This window comes from Sturnira hondurensis, unplaced genomic scaffold (assembly GCF_014824575.4).
Source record: "Sturnira hondurensis isolate 20B ecotype Veracruz unplaced genomic scaffold, ASM1482457v3 Scaffold0006199, whole genome shotgun sequence".
Lineage (NCBI taxonomy): Eukaryota > Metazoa > Chordata > Mammalia > Chiroptera > Phyllostomidae > Sturnira > Sturnira hondurensis.
The window spans coordinates 396,171-416,220 of record NW_028078830.1 but is presented as its reverse complement, the minus strand read 5'-3'; the positions used below and the strand labels follow the sequence as shown (position 1 = coordinate 416,220).

The following is a 20,050-nucleotide window of genomic DNA, read 5'->3' as shown; positions in this document are numbered from 1 at the left end:
GATTTTGGTCCTAGCAGCTGAAACAGTGGAGGCTCCGTCTACTGGGTTAGGGAAGATGGTGGTAAGTTAATATTCTTTGGGAATATCAGGAGGTTCTTTTGGTTCACATTTTTATCAGTTACAAACAGCAGTGAGTGGAACCATCTTGTGAGCAGGCAACACATGCAGCTGGAAATCTGTGGAAGGTTCGAGGATGGAGTCATGAAATAGTGGTCGCTCTTTTGTGCATGAGGGTGAAGGGGGCAGAGCTGAGGGAGTGAACTGGGTTGGAAGCCGTGAAGCGGGGAGAGATCACACAGTGTGTGCACAGCTGGAGGACGTGTGAGCTGAGGGCCCTGGGTTCTTGGTGTTTGGATTTACGGGTGAAGCCTAAGCCCATATGTGGCTGTGTTTTTGAGGCATGATCTGGGAGACTCAGTGGAATTGTTTAGCAGGAAGAAAGGAGCCCAGCAGGCAGGGCCCTGGGTTTAGATGGCGTTTATCTGCTCCACTTCCTCTTATCCTGCAGCCTTTGCGGAGGACGATGTGAGAGATGAGACTGTGATGAGACAGCAGGCAGCTCTGGCACCAAGTGCTGGTGTCTTCTCAGTTCGGGGTTACGGGTGGGGTCCATGCACGTGTTTGGGCATGGGGATGACTAGAATATGGGGTCTCAGACAGACTGTTCCAGATTCATTTGTATTAATTTTGATAGGTTGTTGTGACCTTTGAGGACGTTGCCATGTATCTCTCCAGGACAGAACAGCTCCTCCTGGATGAAGCTCAGAGACACCTGTACCTCACTGTGATGCTGAAGGACTATGCTCTTATATCTTCGTTGGGCAAGACACTCACTCTCTCCACACACTCTTCTTTCTCTTGCCTGTACCAGTCTTTCCTCAGGGTTGCAGTTGGCTTCTTTTATCCCAAGCTCTCAGGGTCCTGACCACCCCTGTATTCAGGGAGAGATGGGCAGCAGCAGCTGGTCTTGGGCTTATCACTAAACATATCTGTAGGGTTGGTTTTTCTTGCTCATTGCCCCCAAATTTTAATAAACTAAGTCACAGTTTTGACGGGACAGACCTGGTTCTTCTTGCTGACACAGGTAAAGAATTACAGATCAGCAAATCTATTTGCATGTAATCAGTTTATGAGTGGCCTGTTATCATGGGAGAGAACAGGCCTGGGTAGAGGAGGGGGTGAAAGGCAAAGCTTCAGGGCAAAGCAGGGCGGCTGAAGACCAGGGTGGCAAGTCCCCGGGCAGCCTGAGGCCGGGTGGCCAGAGACCCAGTGGCCCAGGAGCCAAGATCAACAAGAGCACCCTGAGCCCCTGAGAGAGAGAGCGAGTCCTTTGTTCTGAGGACTTAGGTAGTTGGTGAGATAGGAGGAAAAAAGGTACATATTGATTAACGGGTAAATGTGGTGCCAGCTTTCCTGAGAGAATGTGACGACCGAAACTTAGGTAAGTGTGGGGGTCTGTTAGCCCGAATCCTTATCTTGCTCCAGACTCCATTTGTTCATCTTGTTGTAAAACAAATACGTGACAGGAGGCAGTTACTTAAAATTGGGGCACTTTCCAAAGTTATTTATGGGCTCTTTCTGTAAGCATCGGGGACTCCCTCATAAAACAGATAGTGACCAGAGGTAGGCAATTAACCAAAGTTGTTTTATGGGCTTCTTCTTTGGGCACCGGGGACCCTCTCCCACATTCAGGCCTTGGGATGAAAGCACAGTGTCAAGGCTTTCTCTCCCAGATAGTGGAAAGGCTACATAGAATTTCAAGGACTTCCCTTCTTTGTTGCTAATATAGTGTTTCTTGTGATGTTGGAACACCCGGCAATATTATCAGACCAGGCTCAGGACGGCTGAGTTGGTGTATGAGACCTGTCTCCTTCCTCCTCCCTGCCTGGTTTACTATTTATTCTGCCTAATTGGTAAAAGGCATTTCCTGGCAGCCAGGGTGCTAAATGCTGGCCAGTAACAGTGTTGATCTCAGAGTTCCTCCTATGCTGTCTCCTGCCTCAACAGTTTCACAAAAATAGACCATCTGTCTCCCCAGTGACCTGGACTAGGCTTTGCATGTTGCCCGTGCCCTTCATTCTCAGGGGTTGCTCTGTCCTCCCATGTGGACTGCGGGCACTATTCCCTTCCCCAGTGTCTGGGTGGATCCCGAACTTGGCAGGGCTGGTTTGCTTGCACCGCCCCCTACTCTCCCTGCTGCCCCCATCCCTCCTGTACAGAACCCTCACAGGGAAGGATTCGACCTCAGTAGTATTGCTGGAAGCCTATTACATTGTTCATTGATTAGTGAGAAAAAGCATTTTTTATATTTTCCAACCTTTCTACAAGTATATGTATTTTTTTATCCTCACTGCAATATATTTTTATTGATTGTTAGAGAAAGAAGGGAGGGAGAAGGAGAAATATCAGTGTGAGAGAGGAGCATCGATTGGACTCCTGTAAAAGGGCATTGAACCCACAATCTGCATTTGTGCCCTGACCAGGAATCAAACTCACAACCTTTGGGTGTACAGGACAATGCTCTAACTAACTGCGCCAATTGGCCATTGCTGGATAAAATATTATGCATGTATTTATTAGTTCCGTTTTCTCAAGAGTGTTTTCAAACTTCAGGAATTCCTTTTGCTTTCAAAATGGATGACCAACTGGTTGTTGGAAGGTGAATATTCAAGTTCTCTGATAGTTGCCTTGTGTTTTCTGCTTTCAGATCTTACGTTGTTTGGGTATGTACTTAGGTGCTCTGTGGTTGGTTACATAGTAATTATAGTTGCTATTGTCCTGCTCTTTTTGGTGTTATTTGCCTGGAATATTTTTACATCTCTTTATTTTCAGCATATTTGTGTCCATAAAGATTTAGTGAGTCTCTTGGGGTCAGCATATTTTTTGTCTTTGGGACTTTATTTATTTTTTGGAACACAAGATGAGCCTAACCAGCCCTTTACTTATTTATTTCCATAATTTTTTATTTTAATTTTTTAAAATATTTTATTTATTTATTTCTAGAGAGAGGGGAAGGGAGGGAGAAAGAAAGGGGGAGAAACAGCAATGTGTGGCTGCCTGTCACACACCACCTACTGGGGACCTAGCTGGCAGCCAAGACATGTGTCCTGACTGGGAATCCAACTGGCAAGTCTTTGATTTGCAGGCTAGCACTCAATCCACTGAGCCACACCAGTCAGGTGAATTTTTTTTATTTTTGACCCAGTTGATTTACATTATTATATTAGTTTCATGATTAGACATTGTATAACTTACTGAGTGATCATCTCCATTGAATGCCACACCTATCTGACACCGTAGATAATTAGCAGAATGTATTGACTCTAGGTTTCCTAGGCTGTACTTTACATCCCCGTGATGATTCTGTAACTGCCACTTTGTGCCTTTTACTCCCTGCAACTATTTCACCCATCACAAGAATTTTCATCAGTGTTTATTCGTGCCAGAATACTGACGATAGCCAGGGTGCAAGACCTGAAATGCTTTGGTGTCTTGCGTTTTTTATTCCTTCACCCACTCGTATCTTTAATTGGAGAATTTGTGGAAGAACCTACTGTTGCCACCTTCTCATGTTTTCTGCCTCTTTTGGAGTTCCCTTTTTGTCTTCTTTTTTTTTTTTTTTACTATTTAAAAAACCATTTATTTCACCACCTACATATATTCTGTTTTAATATTAAAAGGAACAACAAAAAATACATAATCCTGGTAACAAAAAGTTTAAGCATTGTACAAGGTTGTAGAATGCAGAGTAAAAAATCTGCTCCCATATCCCCGGGTCATTCTCACTGGTCCCATTATTAGCAATTTCTTATGTATCCACCATAATTCAGTAAGCGGGGTCCATACAATTCAATCTTATAAAACACTGAGTCATGTTATTACAAGGGTAATAAAAAACAATATCTTTAAAATATGGTCTAATTCTATAACAAGTACCAACATGAAGATAACGGAATGTTTCCTGACACAGCCTACCTTACACTGAACTGAGACTGTCCAAATGATTGCAAGGTAATCCCTTCCTAACCTTTGAGCAAGATAGCCAACTACTCCGACCCCTGTTTCAGAAAACGGGGTTTGGACAGAGGATAGGAGTCAGTTGTGTGACACCCCAACCCACATTATTACAAGGTATGTGTTTACATGGGTGTGGGTGGGAATGTATGTCCTTTAAAAATATTTTATTGATTATGCTATTACGGTTGTCCCATTTTTTCCTCCTCTTTATTCCTTCTGCCCTGAACGTACCCCATCAGCATTCCCCCACTTTAGATCATGTCCATGGGCCATTCATATAAATTCTTTGGCTTCTCCATTTCCCATACTATTCTTACCTCTCCCTATTTTGTACCTGCCATCTATGCTTCTTATTCCCTGTACCTTTCCCTCCTTCTTCCCCCTCCCCCTCCCTCTCCCCACACATAACCCTTCATGTGATCTCCATTTCTATGATTCTGTTCCTGTTCTAGTTGCTTCCTTAGTTTTTTTCCATTTTTGTTTTCTTAGGTTCTGTTGCTGATAGCTATGAGTTTTTTGCCATTTTACTGTTCATACTTTTATCTTCTTCTTTTTCTTAGATAAGTCCTTTTAACATTTCATACAATAAGGGCCTGGTGATGATGAATTCCTTTAACTTGACCTTATCTGAGAAGCCCTTTATCTGCCCTTCCATTCTAAGTGATGCCTTTGCTGGATAGAGTAATCTTGGATGTAGGTCCTTGCTTTTCATGACTTGGAATATTTCTTTCTAGCCCCTTCTTACCTATAAGGTTTCTTTTGAGAAATCAGCTAATAGTCTTATGGGAACTCCCATGTAGATAACTATCTCCTTTTCTCTTGTTGCTTTTAAGAGTCTCTTCTTATCTTTGATCTTGAATGATGTAATTATGATGTGACTTAGTGTGTGTTTCCTTGGGCACAGCTTCTTTGGGACTCTCTGAGTTTCCTGGACTTCCTAGAAGTCTATTTCCTTTGCCAGGTTGGGTAAATTCTCCTTCTTTATTTTTTCAAATACGTTTTTGATTTCTTGCTATTCCTCTTCCCCTTCTAGTATACCTATGATTCAGATGTTGAAACATTTAAAGTTGCCCTGAAGTTCCTAAGCATCTCCTCACTTTTCTGAATTCTTGTTTCTTCATTCTGTTCTGGGTGAATGTTTGTATCTTTCTTCTGCTCCAAATCATTTATTTGATTCCTGGTTCCTTCCCTTCATGGTTGCTTCCACATATATTTTTCTTTGTTTCACTTTGCATCGCCTTCACTTTTTTCTCTATTTTGTGACCATACTCAAAACATTTCTGTGAGCATACTGATTACCAGTGTTTTGAACTCTACATCTGACAGGTAGGCTGTGTCTTCATCACCTAGTTCTATTTTTGGACTTTTGATCTATGGTCTCATTTGGGCCACATTTCTTTGTTTTGGCTTAGTTGTTACATTGTAAGGGGTGGAGCCATAGGTATTCACCAGGGTGGGTCAACCCATATCCGTGCCTTGTGGCTCTGTCTGTCGGGGAGGGGTCAGAGAGTGAACAATGCCTCTTGCTCAGCTCAGAGGCTTTCAGTCAGTTACCCAGCTACCCACGTGCAAATTAGGCCCTTCTGGTGCTGATTTCTGGGTGGGTGGTGGGTTTGTGTATGTTCTAGGACCCCATGGGTCTCTCCAACAAACTCTCCTGTAAGGCTGGGAGTTTCTCCTGCCTCAGTAACTCCCACAGATTTTTACAGTTAGAGGTTTGAGGTTTTATTTCCCGGAGATGGAACCCTGGGTTGCAAGTGGGTCTCATTCCCCAGTTGTTTCTCCCAGGTTATCCACACACAAATATGAGACTGCCCGGTCCACCAGCTGCCATCTCACCCAACCTAGTCCTCTAGCCACTGCTTTGTTGTAGGTCCTCTCCACCCCACCTACTCATCTCTGCCCCTCCTACCAGTCTGGATGAATGTTTCTTCTTTAACTACTTGGTTGTCAGACTTCTCTATAATTTGATTTTCTGGTGTTTCTGGTTGTCTTTTGTTGTTAAGTTTGTTGTTCTTTTGGTTGTGTGAGGAGGCAAAGTGCATCTACCTATGCTTCCATCTCTGCTGGAACTCCCCCTTTTTATCTTGTTATATTACTGTCTTTTTTGGGTGTGTGTGTTGTACATGATTTGATTCCTTTTTTGTTTGTGTACCCATTACACAGGATTGTGCTTGTGGTTTGATTTTTATTTGACTTGCATAAAACCCATACCCTTAGCAGTTCATTGTAACCTGAAAACAGCTTTACTGCATGCAAAAACTTTACACTTTGACTCACTGCCACACCACTCCTTTATATGTATTTATGTCACACTTTCCATCATTCTATATTGTGTATCTATACACAAATATTGTCACCATTGTTATTCTTAATACACTTTACTTTTATCCTACAAACTAGAGTTAAATGAAATACATCCACCAATGAACTGTCTTAGTATTGTGAACCTGATGACATCCCAATCTTACCAGAGAGTTTTACAGTTTCCCACAGTTTCCTGTTTCTATGTAGTTTGTCTTTATTTCAGCTGCAAGATTTTTTTTGGTGGGGGGAGGCATATCTAGAAGTCATGATGAGTGGAAATTAAACCCTTCACATTTTCTGTTCCTGGGAAAGTTATTTTTCCTGTTATTTCTGAGGAGGAGGTTTTGGAGATAAAGTATTGGTGCTTTGCAGATGTTTCCTTTTAGTGATTTGAAGATAGCATTTGAGTATCTCTAAGCTGCAAGGTTTCTTCAGAGAAATCTATTGCTTCCCTTATGGAAGTGGTGTCCTTTCGTGTACAGCAATCTGGGAGGATCTAGAACATGGCTATTTATATTTTTTTCATATTTTGAAATCAATCTTTAGTTCATATTTTTTAAAAAAATTATGTATTCATTGTTAGAAAATGGGAAAAGGGAAGGAGAAAGAGAGGAAGAAAAACATCAATGTGTGGTTGCCTCTAGCATGCCCCATACTAGGGGCCTGGCCTGCAGCCCAGGCATGTGCCCTGACTGGGAATCAAACTGGTAACCCTTTGCTTCACAGGCCCATGCTCAATCCACTGAGCTACACCAGCCAGGGATTATTAATTTATTTTTAGATAGAGGGGAAGGGAAGGAGAATGAGGAGTGACTCATCAATGTGTGGTTGCTGCTGGAGAACACTCTACTGGGGTTGGGGCCTGTCACCCAGGCACATTCCCTAAGTAGGAATGAAACCAACAGCCCCTTTTTCCTAGGCCAGTGCTCAATGCATTGAGCCACACCAGCCAGGGCTCATTTTTCTAGCTCTCATTTTCTCTGTTTTTTCCTCCTCTGGGACCTCATGATGCAAATATAGTGTTCCAAAATACACAAGGGTGTCCTCACATTTATTTATTTTTTTTTTATGTGGAGGATTTTAAATCACCTGCCTCTGAGGTGATGTCTTCATTTCACTCCTTGACCATGTCTGCTTTTGAAACACTTTTGCATTTTTCACTTTATTCATTATATTCTTCAACTTCAAATTTCTGCTTCACTCTTTTCTATGATTTCTGTCTCTCTGATCCTCATGTTTTGTTCCTGTGTTTATTTGTTCATTATATTGAGTTCCATGTATATTTGCTTGTACCTCACTGATTTTTTATAAATTATTATTTGGGTTATTTTTTGGCAATTTATATACCTCCATATTTTGGCATAATTCACTTTAATATTGTGATGTTCCTTTTGTGATTTTTTTCCGTATTTCCCTTTGTCTGAGTGTTGATGTCTGATATTTGATGAAGCAGTTACTTTTCTGGACTTCATGAACCAATTCTGTCTAGAGAGGTAGTTTTATCTGCATGTGCGTACAAGGTGCTTGCTAGATGGTGTGTGGTGTTTCGGGTTGAGGAGAAGTTTCACTTCCCATTCTTCTTGCTGCCCTATGACCAAGGTCAGTGTTGTGGAGATTGAAGGGATCCTCAGTGGCCAGGGCTGTGGTGTTCCAAATATTCAGTGACCTTTTTTGGAGTCTTTGGAGGCACAAAACGGGCCACTAGAGTCAACGGTATCACAAACGCATTTTTTCCAAGAAATTCTTACTCTTGTGGTTCGAATCTATCCCTGTTTGCTGAGCCAGACTTTCCTGCTATTCTTTTGCGTAGCCTGATGTGTTATGCTCCTACTTGTAGCTCTTTGAAATAACAGGTCTCTTAAGCCTCTTCCTCTTTCCTGAAGGAATGCTCTTTAACATGGATAATTGTCTAATTATTCTTGAAGGGATCTGAATACTTGCGTTTTTTTATTCTGCCATCTTGCTGTGGTCACTCATGTAGATCTTTAACTTCTGCTTTTCTGGTGCAGAGTTGTTCTATGACAGTGTTGGCTATTCACCTCTTCTGCTTTCTCTTTGGAGTTGTATCAACAGTAGTCCACATAACTGCTCACTGGTGAGGGACATGGAAGACTCCTCTGTGTATTACAAGAGGGACGAGCATCCAGCCGTGACAGGATGGGCTCACAGGGGGTCTGGCAGTTGGGGAAAACTTAATTCCAAGGCTTGGTTAAAGGAGAATGGGGAACTCAGTGGACTGAGTGCCACCCTTGAACTGAGGGGTTGCTGGTTCTATTCGCAGTCAGGGTACCTGTCTGTGTTGCAGCAGCTGAGTCCCCAGTTGGGTGCACGGGAAAGGCAACCACACATTGGTCTTTCTCTCCCTCCTTCCCCCCCCAGAGACAAATAAGTAAAATCTTTTAAAAAAGAAACATAATTCAGAACATGTTCTCTTAAATGTACTTGATCACCATTGTCAGTGGCCAAACTTTAATGCACTTGTCCTTTTTTCCCAGTATTGGCACCTTGCCAGGGTGTTACTTTAAATAATTTTCCTTCACACTCTTGATTTCCAGCCATGGGTAATCTCTGCCTCTCTAACCTTTAGAGCACAACCCATTCTCTGGGGAGTGATTTCGGTGTGCTCTCCCATTTTGATCAATGTAATTTGCACCTTGAAGTGTGCACATATTTCGATACAAAACTAACACAACTTCTGTTCTGCTGTAGTTTCTTTTCAAGGGTTCAGGCACATTCATATCCTCTACACAGCCTTCCACCTCAGGCAGGAAGGGTTTTGCAGGCAGCCCCTAAGAGAGGAATAACTTGTAAAGCCAGCCTGTCTTCCTTTAGTTACCCCATGTCCTAGTATCCTTCGATTTATGAGTTGCCTGTTATTACAGATCTGAAGGGCCTTTTTAGAGTCTCTCATTTCTCTTGGAAATTATCCCATAGTATCATGCCAGATGTTACCAGTGCATATTAGTGATGAGAAAACCTTCTCCCTATAGGTTAGTATGTACTTTACTAGCATTTGTTTCTCCTCAGGTTGCTGCTGTGTGTTGCATCCACCAACCGCGGGAACAAATGTCGGAGACTTTCAGGGTTTCAAAGATGTTACTTTATTGGCCAAGTTTAACCTGCGCAGGGGCGAACTCTCAGAGTGTCCAGAGACACGGTGCCCGCAGGGGCTGCAAACGAGAGTCGTGCCCAGCGCTTATAGCTAAGTCCTTATATAGAGGCAAGCAAGCAAGCGTTGCACAGAAGCAGATGTGGCGTTTAGCTATTGGCTTACAGAGCCCGAGCGCAGGAAGAGGGTGGGGTCTGACTCAACTGAAAGGAAATTTTTGAAACTAAACAGATGGCAATCAACTTACAGGATGTTTGCTAGGGACGCAGGCTCCTTGGGGCCGAGACTATTTTTCTTGTTCCCAACACTGTGGAGCAGAAAATGTAGAGACACCCACTGAATGGAATGTTTCTGAAAGAGTCTCGAAGGATAAGAATCTGAAGTCAGCAGTGTCTTCCTAGAAGAGCCACCCCTGTGAGAGTTGTGGGTGTGTCTTGAGAGACAATGTCTTGAGAGACATTGACCAGCAGGGAACCCAACAAGGCCCCACACTGCTGCGGTGTGGGGCATGTGCAAAACCATTTCATTTCGGTGCACAGAGTCACCATCAGGGCACAATACAGAGTGGTTTCATAAGCAGTGTGGACAGGGTCTCACTTGAAAACAGCTGCAATTTCCATGTGTCCAGGGATCCTTGTGCCTCTCTTCAGGTTGGAAAATGCTTCCTCATCAGTTCTGGACATTGCGAGCAACAAGGTGCTTGTTCCATGCTTAGGGGAAAGAAAATCTCTTAGTCTGGAATGACTTTTAACACTACAAAATATTACATTCCAAGAGAATGCAAGAAGGCCATTGATTGTGATGACACACTTGTTGAGGACCAGAGATTCCTTTCTGGAAGACAGTGCTTTTTGTGTCGTGAATGTGGGAAGTCTCTCACCCTTAGCTTTTGCCTCCGTCGTCATCAGAAAGTTCATACTCAAGTAAGCCCTTAAAATGTGATAAATGCAGAAGATCTTTTATCAGTAGCTCTGAACTTTGCATTGCAGAGTTCACACTGGAGAAAGGCCTTACGAATGCAATGAACATGGCAGATCTTGTACCTGAAGCTCTGCCCTCCACTTTCATCAAAGTGTTCACATTGGATAAAGTACTCATGAGCATACTAAATGGGGAAATTCTTTTTGTGTACCACTCACCTCAATTCCCATTAAACTGTTCACACCTAGAAACACTTCAGTGTGGTGAATGTGGGAAATCTTTCATCTGTGGCATTACCTATTGTGTTATCAGAGACTATATACAGGAGCAAAGTTTTATGGCTGCAGGGAATGTGGGACATGTTTTATCAGTAACCTTTCTTATCCTTGGAGACTTCATATTGGAGAAAGGCCTCAGCAGTGCAGTGAAAGTGGGAAACCCTTTTTCTGTAGTAGTCCCCTCAGTTGTCATCAGAGAGTAATACTGGAGTAATGCTCCAGTAATACTGGAGCATTATGCCTGCAGTGATTTGGGAAATGTTTTTCTTCTATCAATGATTTCCACTAGTATGATAGAGTTTATGGTGCAGAAATGCAATAAGTGATGTGAATATGAGAAACGTTTGGACTGTAGCCATTCCCTTTATTGTCATTTAGAGAATTCACAATTCTCTGTCAGTGCTTATAACTTAAGGAAATTTGGGAAATCTTTTATTATCTCTCCATTACCTTTGTTATCTTCTGAGAAGTCACACAGGAGAAATGTTTTTATATACAGGCAATATGAGAATTCTTTTTTTGTAGCACAATCCTCCATTATATTCCCAGTTTCACTCTGGTGAAAGGCCTTATGGGCACAGGGAATGTGGGAAAATGTTTTTGATTGTTTTTCCTACTTATCAGAGAATTTACTCAGGAGATAGGTTTTATGATGACATGAAATGTGGGACATCTTTCACCTCATTTCCTTAGACGTGTTAAGTATAGTTCACACTGGTTAAAGGCTTCAAGCATGAAGTTAACATTGGACATCTTTAGCCCTAAGTCTCTACTCTTCTGATGTTGGATAGTTCTCTTTGTAAAATATTAGATTGTAGAAAATGTGTTTTTTTTTTCTTTTTCAGTGTAATGACACTGAAGAAAACTTTCTGAAAATATCTGAGTTTAATTATATGTGTTCACAGTGTGGAGATGTCTCAGATGTTTAATATTTAAATTTTGAAGTAACTAACAAAGTATGATCTAAATGAATCATGCCTTTATGCATTCATAGTTATAGAGTATGAGGGTTGCATTCCCCCATTCTAACAAAATCTTGACTGATTTAATTTGTATAATTTTAGCTCTTTTCATATATATGTCATGTTCTTTTTATTGTTCTCATTACATTTTCTGTAAGGATTTATGAAGAGCATTTTCAGGAGTGTATGTTATGGGGATTTGTTTATAGTGCATTCTGTGCTCACATAATTTACCTATTTTTTTAAATAATTTTGGGCTACTGTCTTTTAAAGAATAAGACAGTGAAACAAGAAAGATCTATGTTGTCATCTCACCCACTTTTGCTCCTTGAATAACAATAAGTTTTGTTTCATCGAATGATGAAAAATTGTTTTTAGTAGTAGAAATCATATCCAAATTATTTTGATTTTTTTGCTGTATACAATGTAGTAGGAACATATCATATACTTTAAAAAATCTGCATTATTGATATACTTCATAATTTTGTACACTCAAACATTAAATAATATAATAATTTTGGCTTTTTAGTTTTCAGCCCTTTCTATGGTCTTTCATCTGAGGTTGCTGGGCTGCAGCAGGACTTGAATGTGCACCAGGTGGTATGAGGACCAGGGGGTATTTGTGGAGCCTGAAAGCTCTCCCAGGAGCCAAAGACAAGAAAACAGCAATTAGGCTCCCCATTTCTTGGCCTTGCAGCCTGAGTTTAAATCTTAGATTGTTGACCATAGATATATCTTTACGGGAAAGTGAATCACCCTATAAACCTCAGTATTTTCATATGTAAATTAAATTAAAAATCAACCCTTCCTGGGATGTTTAGCACAGTGAATGGAATGTGGTCTGGTAAACCAAAAGGCCATGTTTTCAATTTCTAGTCAGAGAACATGCCTGTGTTTTGATCCAGTTCCCAAACAATAAATGTTTTTATACTTGGATATTTCTCTCCCTCTCTTTTTTGCTTCCTTACTCTCTCTAAAACCCTGAGAATAAAATATTTTTGAGAAAGAGCAGCCTTCGTTCCTGAATGAACATTTTCCAGGCCTTGCATTTTGGTCATTATTATTTTTCAAATCTTTATAGCACCCTGGGAATTACTAACTGTTAGTGTACTTCTAGGAAAAATAGGATGGAGAAGAGGAAGTGGTTTTTCCAAGGTCACAGAGCAGACAATTGTCAGTTTGTACCTGGCCAGATATGAAGTGGCCAGGTATGAACATTTGAATCTGGTTTCAGAGCTGGGGACAATCTCTACCGTAGCATGTTAGGCTTTCAGGACAAGGCAAGAAGACAGCAAAGGCCAGAGACATGAGCTGTTGTGGACCGTTCTGCCTGGTTTCAGGAATTGTAACCCTAACCCCAGGCCACCCTCCCACCTTGGCCAAAGGTGAGTGAGTGACCTCCGGAATGCGAGCCACAGGAGACAAGGCTTGTCTCTGGTAGCAAATGCTGCCTCAGTTTCCTCCCTGCCCCCAAAGCATGGTCGGAAGTCCACGATGGGTAAGTCTCCTCACAGCAGGGAGCAACCTAAGCCAGACTTGACCACTTGGGAGGCCATCATGGAAGGACTGGGGGTGGGGGGCTGCAACAAATAGCAAGCAATAGAGCCATGCCCCCTGGCTATGTGAGATAGCCTGAGTCCCCATGTCCTCTGGGAGAAGTGCTTCCTGGCTCCAATCCCCTTAAGCCTGAATACCTGATGGGGAGGGGTACAGCTCCTTGCCTTGCCAGAGGGGATCCCAGGAAAAATCTGGCATCACACAGAATTCCTCAAAAACCTCTGAAACCTGCTTTGCTTAGAGTGCTTTTGTTCATATGATAAGGGTCCGAGCAAGAAATGAGTATGTCTCCCAAAGTTTCTGAAAAAACCCCTTCCTAACAGACTCTGACTCAGACTAAGCCCTCAGATTTCTTTGAAATATTATCTACTGTTTGATCCTTGCCACCCTGTATTCCTGTGTATTACAACCCAATAAAAGCCCCTGGAGGAGGGGGCTCAATGCCCTTTTTCCCCTGAGAAACTGGCCACTGCTCAAGGCCCTTTTCCTCTGGGAAACTGGCCACCTCTCCTCCCCAAACAGATCATGTCATATGTTTACTTTCATCCGTGGCTGATGAGGAGACTAGTGAGAATGAACAACTAAGCTAGCTGCTGTTTTCATTGTTTTAATTAACATGAATTTCCTACATTTTTCTGATGTCTTAGGGTGCTTAACATCTGCCTCATACTCTTCATGGGAACCCTATCTGTAGTTTCCAGTGGTCTCTCCAGGGGAAACTACTTTCAGCCTTAGCTGTGTTTTGTCTGCCTCCTTTCTGAGCTTAGCACACACCTCACACTAATGAGACTCCAGTGATTCATGGCTGTTTTTTCCTGCACCTTCACTTCACTTTTGCATGAAAGGCTAGAATATTATGCACTGTGGTAAATATTATCCGCTCTTTTTGACACTTCAAGTATGTTTTGACTTATTGCTGACATCTTCCCTGCAGAATTGGGAACAGTTAGACAAGATACCTGGTATGTATTCAGAAGTGATGTGGGAGCTCTACTGTATTGTTATCTACTTAGTAGAGTGTTCGCTTCTTCACACAGTAAAAGTTCCTCTTGATCCTGAACGCCGGGGTGTCCAACTTGTGGCCCATAGGCCACATGCAGCCAAGGATGGCTATGAATGTGTCCTAACACAAAACCATAGATTTACTTAAAACAAGAATGTTTTGTAATTACACATCACAATATATTTAATGTTTGGCCCAAGACAACTCTTCTTCTTCCAGTTTAGACCAGAGACGCCAAAAGGTTGGTCACCCCCGCTACTCTGTCAGGTACTGGCTGGATGAGGAATTGAGGCTCTCCATGTTTTTCCTGCAGCCCTGACTGTTTTCAGCAATGACATTCCCCTTCCCACCCTCCCACTGTCTACCTCAGAGATATTTCGTTACATACAGGTCCTTCTGAACAAAGTGAGTTCTTCTTCCGATTGCTCAAGACAGGCCAATCGGCCAAATCAGGTTGGGTGTGTGTCTGCACGGCCTTACTAGCATTGTTATGGCTCATTGCTTTTCCTGAGAACAGGACAAGAGTGCAGCATTCTTGGTGATGTTTGCAATTTGATCTTAAGGTATGTTCCTAGCAACACGATCCATCTGAAGTCACCTGGTGGCATGCATGGACACTGTCTGAAATTGACCTCTTTCTCCCCTTATTTCATCCTCCCTGGTGTCAATAGAATGCCTTCAATTTGTGCTGAATCTCTGAAGCCCTTCTAAGTGTTTCTGATTATCCATTTTCCACGTGGAGTAGCCCTCAGCAGTCCTTGTAAGTTACCTGGGATTCGAGAATTAGTTTGCTGTCATTGATTTTATAGTAATTTATCACTTGTCACAAGTAAAATTGATTTTCCCACTTACTGAAGATATACAGGTACACTTTTTAGGGTACAGTGTATACAAGAAAAATTTGTAGGTCATGTTAAAGGGAATAATAACCATGGGCACAGCTATGTTCCCCTAAGCAGAGCTCAGGTGTCAGATCATTTGCAAGCACAGTTCAGTCTCCTCCTATAGAACTAAGATTATCCCTAGCCCTTACCTTTAGGTTACTCTATGTGTTTGTTTACATTGCTGCTTGTATTTTATAACCTTTTGTTGACATGTTTTTCAAGTGTGTCCTGGTATGTCACCAAATCCTACAGAAAGTTTTTATTTTTTTTACATACATTTTATTAATTATTTCATTACAGGTGTTCCAAATATTCCGCTTTAGTGCACTGCTTCCAGTACCCCTTCCATCCAGCAATGTCCACCACCTTATTTTATGTCCATGGGTCATGCATATAAGTTCTTTGTCTTCTCCATTTTCTATACTATTCTTAACCTCCTCCTGTCTATTTTCTACCTACAGTTATGCTTTTTAATCCCTGCATCTTTCTGCTCATTTTCCTCCTTCCTGTCTGCTAACCCTCCAAATTATCTCCATACCTATGGTTCTATTCCTGTTCCTGTTTGCTTAGTTTTGGGGTTTTTTTTTTGTTGCTTTGTTTGGTTTTAGATTCAATTGTTGACAGTTCTGAATTTGTTGCCTTTTTAATGTTCATAGTTTTGATCTTCTTTTTCTTAAATAAATCCCTTTTAACACTTTATGTAATAAGGGCTTAGTGATGATGAACTCCTTTAGCTTTACACTGTCTGGGAAGCACTTCATTGGTCTTTCTATTCTAAAGAATAGCTTTGCTGGATAGAGTAATCTAGGTTGTAGGTCCTTGCTTTTCACCACTTTGAATACATCTTGCCAGTCTCTTCTTGCCTGCACATTCATTTTAACAAATCAGCTGATTTTCTTATGGGTACCCCTTTGTAGGTGACTCTGTGCTTTTCTACTGCTACTTTTAAATTTCTCTCTTTATCTTTAACTTTTGGCATTTTAATTATGATGTGTCTTGGTGTGGTCTTCCATGGGTCCAACTTGTTTGGGACATTATGTGCTTCCTGGGCTTGTATATCTATTTCAAAGTAAGGAAGTAAGGAAGTTTTATTTTTTCCTTACTTTCACCAAAGTGAGGAAGTTTTATTTCATTATTATTTCAAGTCAGTTTTCATCTGTATGTGTATATGTGAATATAAACTATTTATTAACTGTCAAGGCCTACAGATTTATTTCCTCTTGGACACACTCACACTTTGACCCCGGTGGCCTGTGATCTTAGTGTGCTGGTCTCAAACACAAAGATTCCAGAAGTGGTGCAGCAATCTGTGGGCCTGAATTTTCTCAGGATGTCCAGGTATTCACAAAGCATCTAGGTCTTCTTATTGTCCAGGCCATTGTCCAGGCCCTGGCTGTATTTTCCATCCTTCATATCCTTCTGTCTGTTCAAGAACCAGTCAGGAATCTGTACTGGAGTGGGATCTGCATAATGGTAATCACCCATTCCACTTCATCCTCTGTGAGCTCTCCTGCCCTCTTGGTGAGGTTGATGTCTGCCTTCCCCAGCATCACATGACCATATCTTTACCCCACACCCTTAACTGCAGTGATGGCAAAGGCTTGTTTCCATCGTGTATTGATATTGGTGTTGAGGACTCATAAAGTGTGCTGGAACTTCTCAGGAAACACTAGAGATATGGATGAAGTGCTGTGTAGGCCTCCTGTAGGGCTACAGTTCAAATAAGTTTTCAAGTTCTTATTCTTCCTATTCTTCTTAGGTCATCTCTATTATTTGGATGTTGGCATGTTTGGTGATGTGTTAGAGACTTCTTTGTTTTTTGAATACTATCCTTGTTTTCCGAATTCTTGTTTCTTCTTCATGTTCTGGTATTTATTTCTTCCTTGTGTTCCAAATCTTTGATTTGAATCCAGGCTTGCTTCCCTGCACTGTAGGTTCCCTGTTGACTTTTCTTCATTTCACTGAGTGTTACCATCATTTTTTCCTTTATGTTGTTGCTGTAATTAATGAGTTTTTAGCATCCTGATTGCCAACATATTGAATTATGCATCTGGCAGGTTCACTATGTCCATTTCATATAGTTCCCTTTCTGGGGATATGTTCTGTTCTTTCACTGGGCCATGTTTCTTTGTCTCCTCAATTTTGCAGCCTCCCTGTGTTTGTTTCTGTGTATTAGCTGGAACTGCTTTGAGTCCCTGTAAATGGTACCTGTCAGGATGACTGTGGCGTCTCCAAATCCTTGCTTCTCATACTTCATTACAGCTCGATTTTCTGGCAGTTGAGGTTTTTATTTGTTTTTGAGATATAGTTGTCATTATCTTTGTGTTTGCCTGAGAAGTGAGGCACGTCTACTTTTGCCTCCATCCTGACCAGATATCTCATTAATTCTTTATTGCTTTCAATCAGTTGCATCTACCCATGGTTGAAAGGGGAAAGTTTAAGTTCTTTACTATAGTTGTGTAGCACTTTCTGACTTCAGATTTTGTATTGTTTGCTTAATACACTTAGGTGTCTGTGGTTGGGTGCCTAGTAATTAAATTTGGCATCCTCATGCTAAATTGACTCCTTTTTCATTTTATGATCATATTTTTCTCTTGTGACATTGTATGAGGTTTCTTTTTGTTGAATACAACTTAGCTAGTCTTGCTTTCTTTGTTTTTATTTGTATGAAATATTGTTTACATCTCTTTACTTTCAACCTATTTGTGTCCATAAACTATTTTCCTAGATATTTTATAGAGAGGGCAAGAAAGGGAGAAACAGGAGAGAAACATTGATATGCAAGACAATTATTAATTGGTTGTCTCTTGCTGGCGGGTGAGGAGCTCCCCAAGTCAACATGCCTCTCACAAAGCATCTTATTTATCCCTCTCCAGAAGAAGAGAAGAGGAAACACAAGAAGAAGTGCCTGGTGGAGAGCCCCAGTTTCTACTTCATGGATGTGAAATGCACAGGATGCTATAAAATCACCACCATCTGTAGCCATGCGCAAACGGTAGTTTTGTGTGTTTTCGTCTCCATTGCCCTCTTTCAGCCTAAACGAGAAAAGGCAAGGCTTACAGAAGGATGCTCCTTCAGGACACATCACTAAAGTACCTGAGTCAAGATGAGTGGGGCACCATCCCCAAAACATGTTTTAGATAAAAACAAACTAACAAACAATTGAATCTAAAAAACAAACTAAGGAACAAGAACAGAGACGCAGTCATGGGTACGGAGAGCATTTTGATGGTTGCCATGTGGGAGAGGTGGTGTGGGGGAATGGCTAAAGAGGTGATGGGGTTAAGAAGTACACACAGGTAGTTACAGAATAGCCATGGGGATATAAAGTACAGTGTAGGAAATGAAGTAGCCAAAGAACATATATGCACGACCATGGACATGAACAACAGTTGGGGAATTGCTTGAGGGAATTGGGGTTCCTGTGTGGAGGGGGCAAAAAGGGAAAAATTAGAAAAAGAGTAACAGCATAATCAATAAAGTATATTTTTTAAAAGGAAGTAATTAAGGTCTATGAAGAAAAATAACTTGTCTCTGGAATTTTTTTTTACAGGCATGTGCATTTACTCTATCCTTGGTGCTTTTAGGCAGCACCTGCAGTTTCAACTACTATGCTTTTAGAATCTTTGTCTGTACTGAGGTTCTCATATGAAAATTTCATCTAAATCCGTTGGTAGGCTGTCTTCTGTGTGCCCACTGTGCCCACTATCTGGATACAGTTTCATCCCCCTCATGGACATAAGCTTGCTGACCACCAAACTGAGAGGGGCACTGATGCACGTCTTGACAGGTGGCACACATTCAGTCTGTAGCCTTTGTCAGAGGAAATTTCCTCAGTTGAATGGCAGGGAGGGTGTTTGGAGAACGTGCTTAGCATTTACAAAGGGACTGCAGGTAGCCTGAGGGAATGACGTCTTGGGTAAAGGGCATCTTAAACTCTGCAGTGTTTTAAAACCTGCAGTGACGTTGGCAGTCCAGATTTGAAAGAGGATTTGAGACTGTCCTCTGGACAACTAGTGCAATCTTTACAGGAACATTCTGTGCCAAATTCCTTTAAGGGCATGTCTTTGACGTCTTCAACATTTACTTCATTGTTTGAAAAAAGAATGTGTAATTTAAGTTGGAGGCATCAGCAGATCGAATCAGCGAGGGATCTAGTCACACGGCTGCCCAGGCGGAGCTAGGCTTCTGCACTCGGCACAGATGCACGTAAGTGTTAGTGTATTATTTATTACATTTCATTTGCATTGTGGGTCCTACTGATGCAGGATAGAGACCATTAGGGGCTGGAGCAAAGTTCCCAACCACATTCTGCCTGAAGGAGGCACAAGCCCCATGGCCTGAATGAAAGGCCTAGTAGGCATACCAAATACTTTCTCGCCCACGAAGTGATGTCCACTGGGACAGCTATAGAGCAGATTTAGTATTTTCAGGGTATTCTTTGAATGAACACCTGCAAGTCCACTCCTGGAGGCAGCTGGGGAAATATAGGATCTCATTCTCGGAATATACACCTTGCGTTACCCAGACGGCAGGCATGAACTATGACAAGACTGAGTCAATAAAGACTCAGAAAATGCATTTCCCTTAGGTCCATACCGTAGGGCGGGACTTCCCTCGGTTTCCTGGACAGCATTTCCTCTTTCCTGTTTTCCTATTACCTGGTCTGGGTGTGGTGGTCACAGGATGGAAAGGAGAAGGCCCCCGTGTGCCGCTCCCCACACAGCTGCGAGGCCCAGTACGCTGCCCAGGTGTCCGGCGTCAGCGCTGGGACAGTAACCCCAATACCAGGAACAGCCTCCTTGCCCACTCCACCCGCCCTTCTGGCCACAGAGTCAGATGGTGGGGACTGTGGTGAGGTACCCAGCTGAGGTTGGGGCGTGGCCCCTGGGCCCTCCGCCCTCAGCCCTCTAAACCCTGCAGCCCAGGCCCTGGTGTTGGGGATGGTAAGTGCTACTTGGTGACCCATGGTGTGATGGGTAGGCAAGGGTGACCAGCCTAGATGCTGCCTT

At 42.1% G+C, this 20,050-nt stretch overlaps 2 protein-coding genes and 1 pseudogene across 2 annotated transcripts in view; 2 read left to right on the top strand and 1 right to left on the bottom strand.

The window, feature by feature from the left end:
* LOC118988215 (zinc finger protein 501-like) overlaps positions 1-20,050 on the top strand; it is a 90,775-nt gene that overhangs the window by 46,341 nt on the left and 24,384 nt on the right. The gene's annotated exons all lie outside the window — the stretch shown is intronic.
* Positions 16,249-17,402, bottom strand: LOC118988209 (40S ribosomal protein S18-like; annotated as a pseudogene).
* Positions 17,878-18,217, top strand: LOC118988200 (40S ribosomal protein S27-like). Its single transcript, XM_037047671.1, has one exon. It carries the CDS (start codon positions 17,878-17,880, stop codon positions 18,127-18,129), a length of 252 nt encoding a protein of 83 aa, XP_036903566.1. The 3' UTR covers positions 18,130-18,217.

What these genes read in the sequence shown, in the direction of transcription:
- LOC118988200 (XM_037047671.1), top strand. Translation starts at nt 17,878, where the DNA reads ATGCCTCTCACAAAGCATCTTATTTATCCCTCTCCAGAAGAAGAGAAG.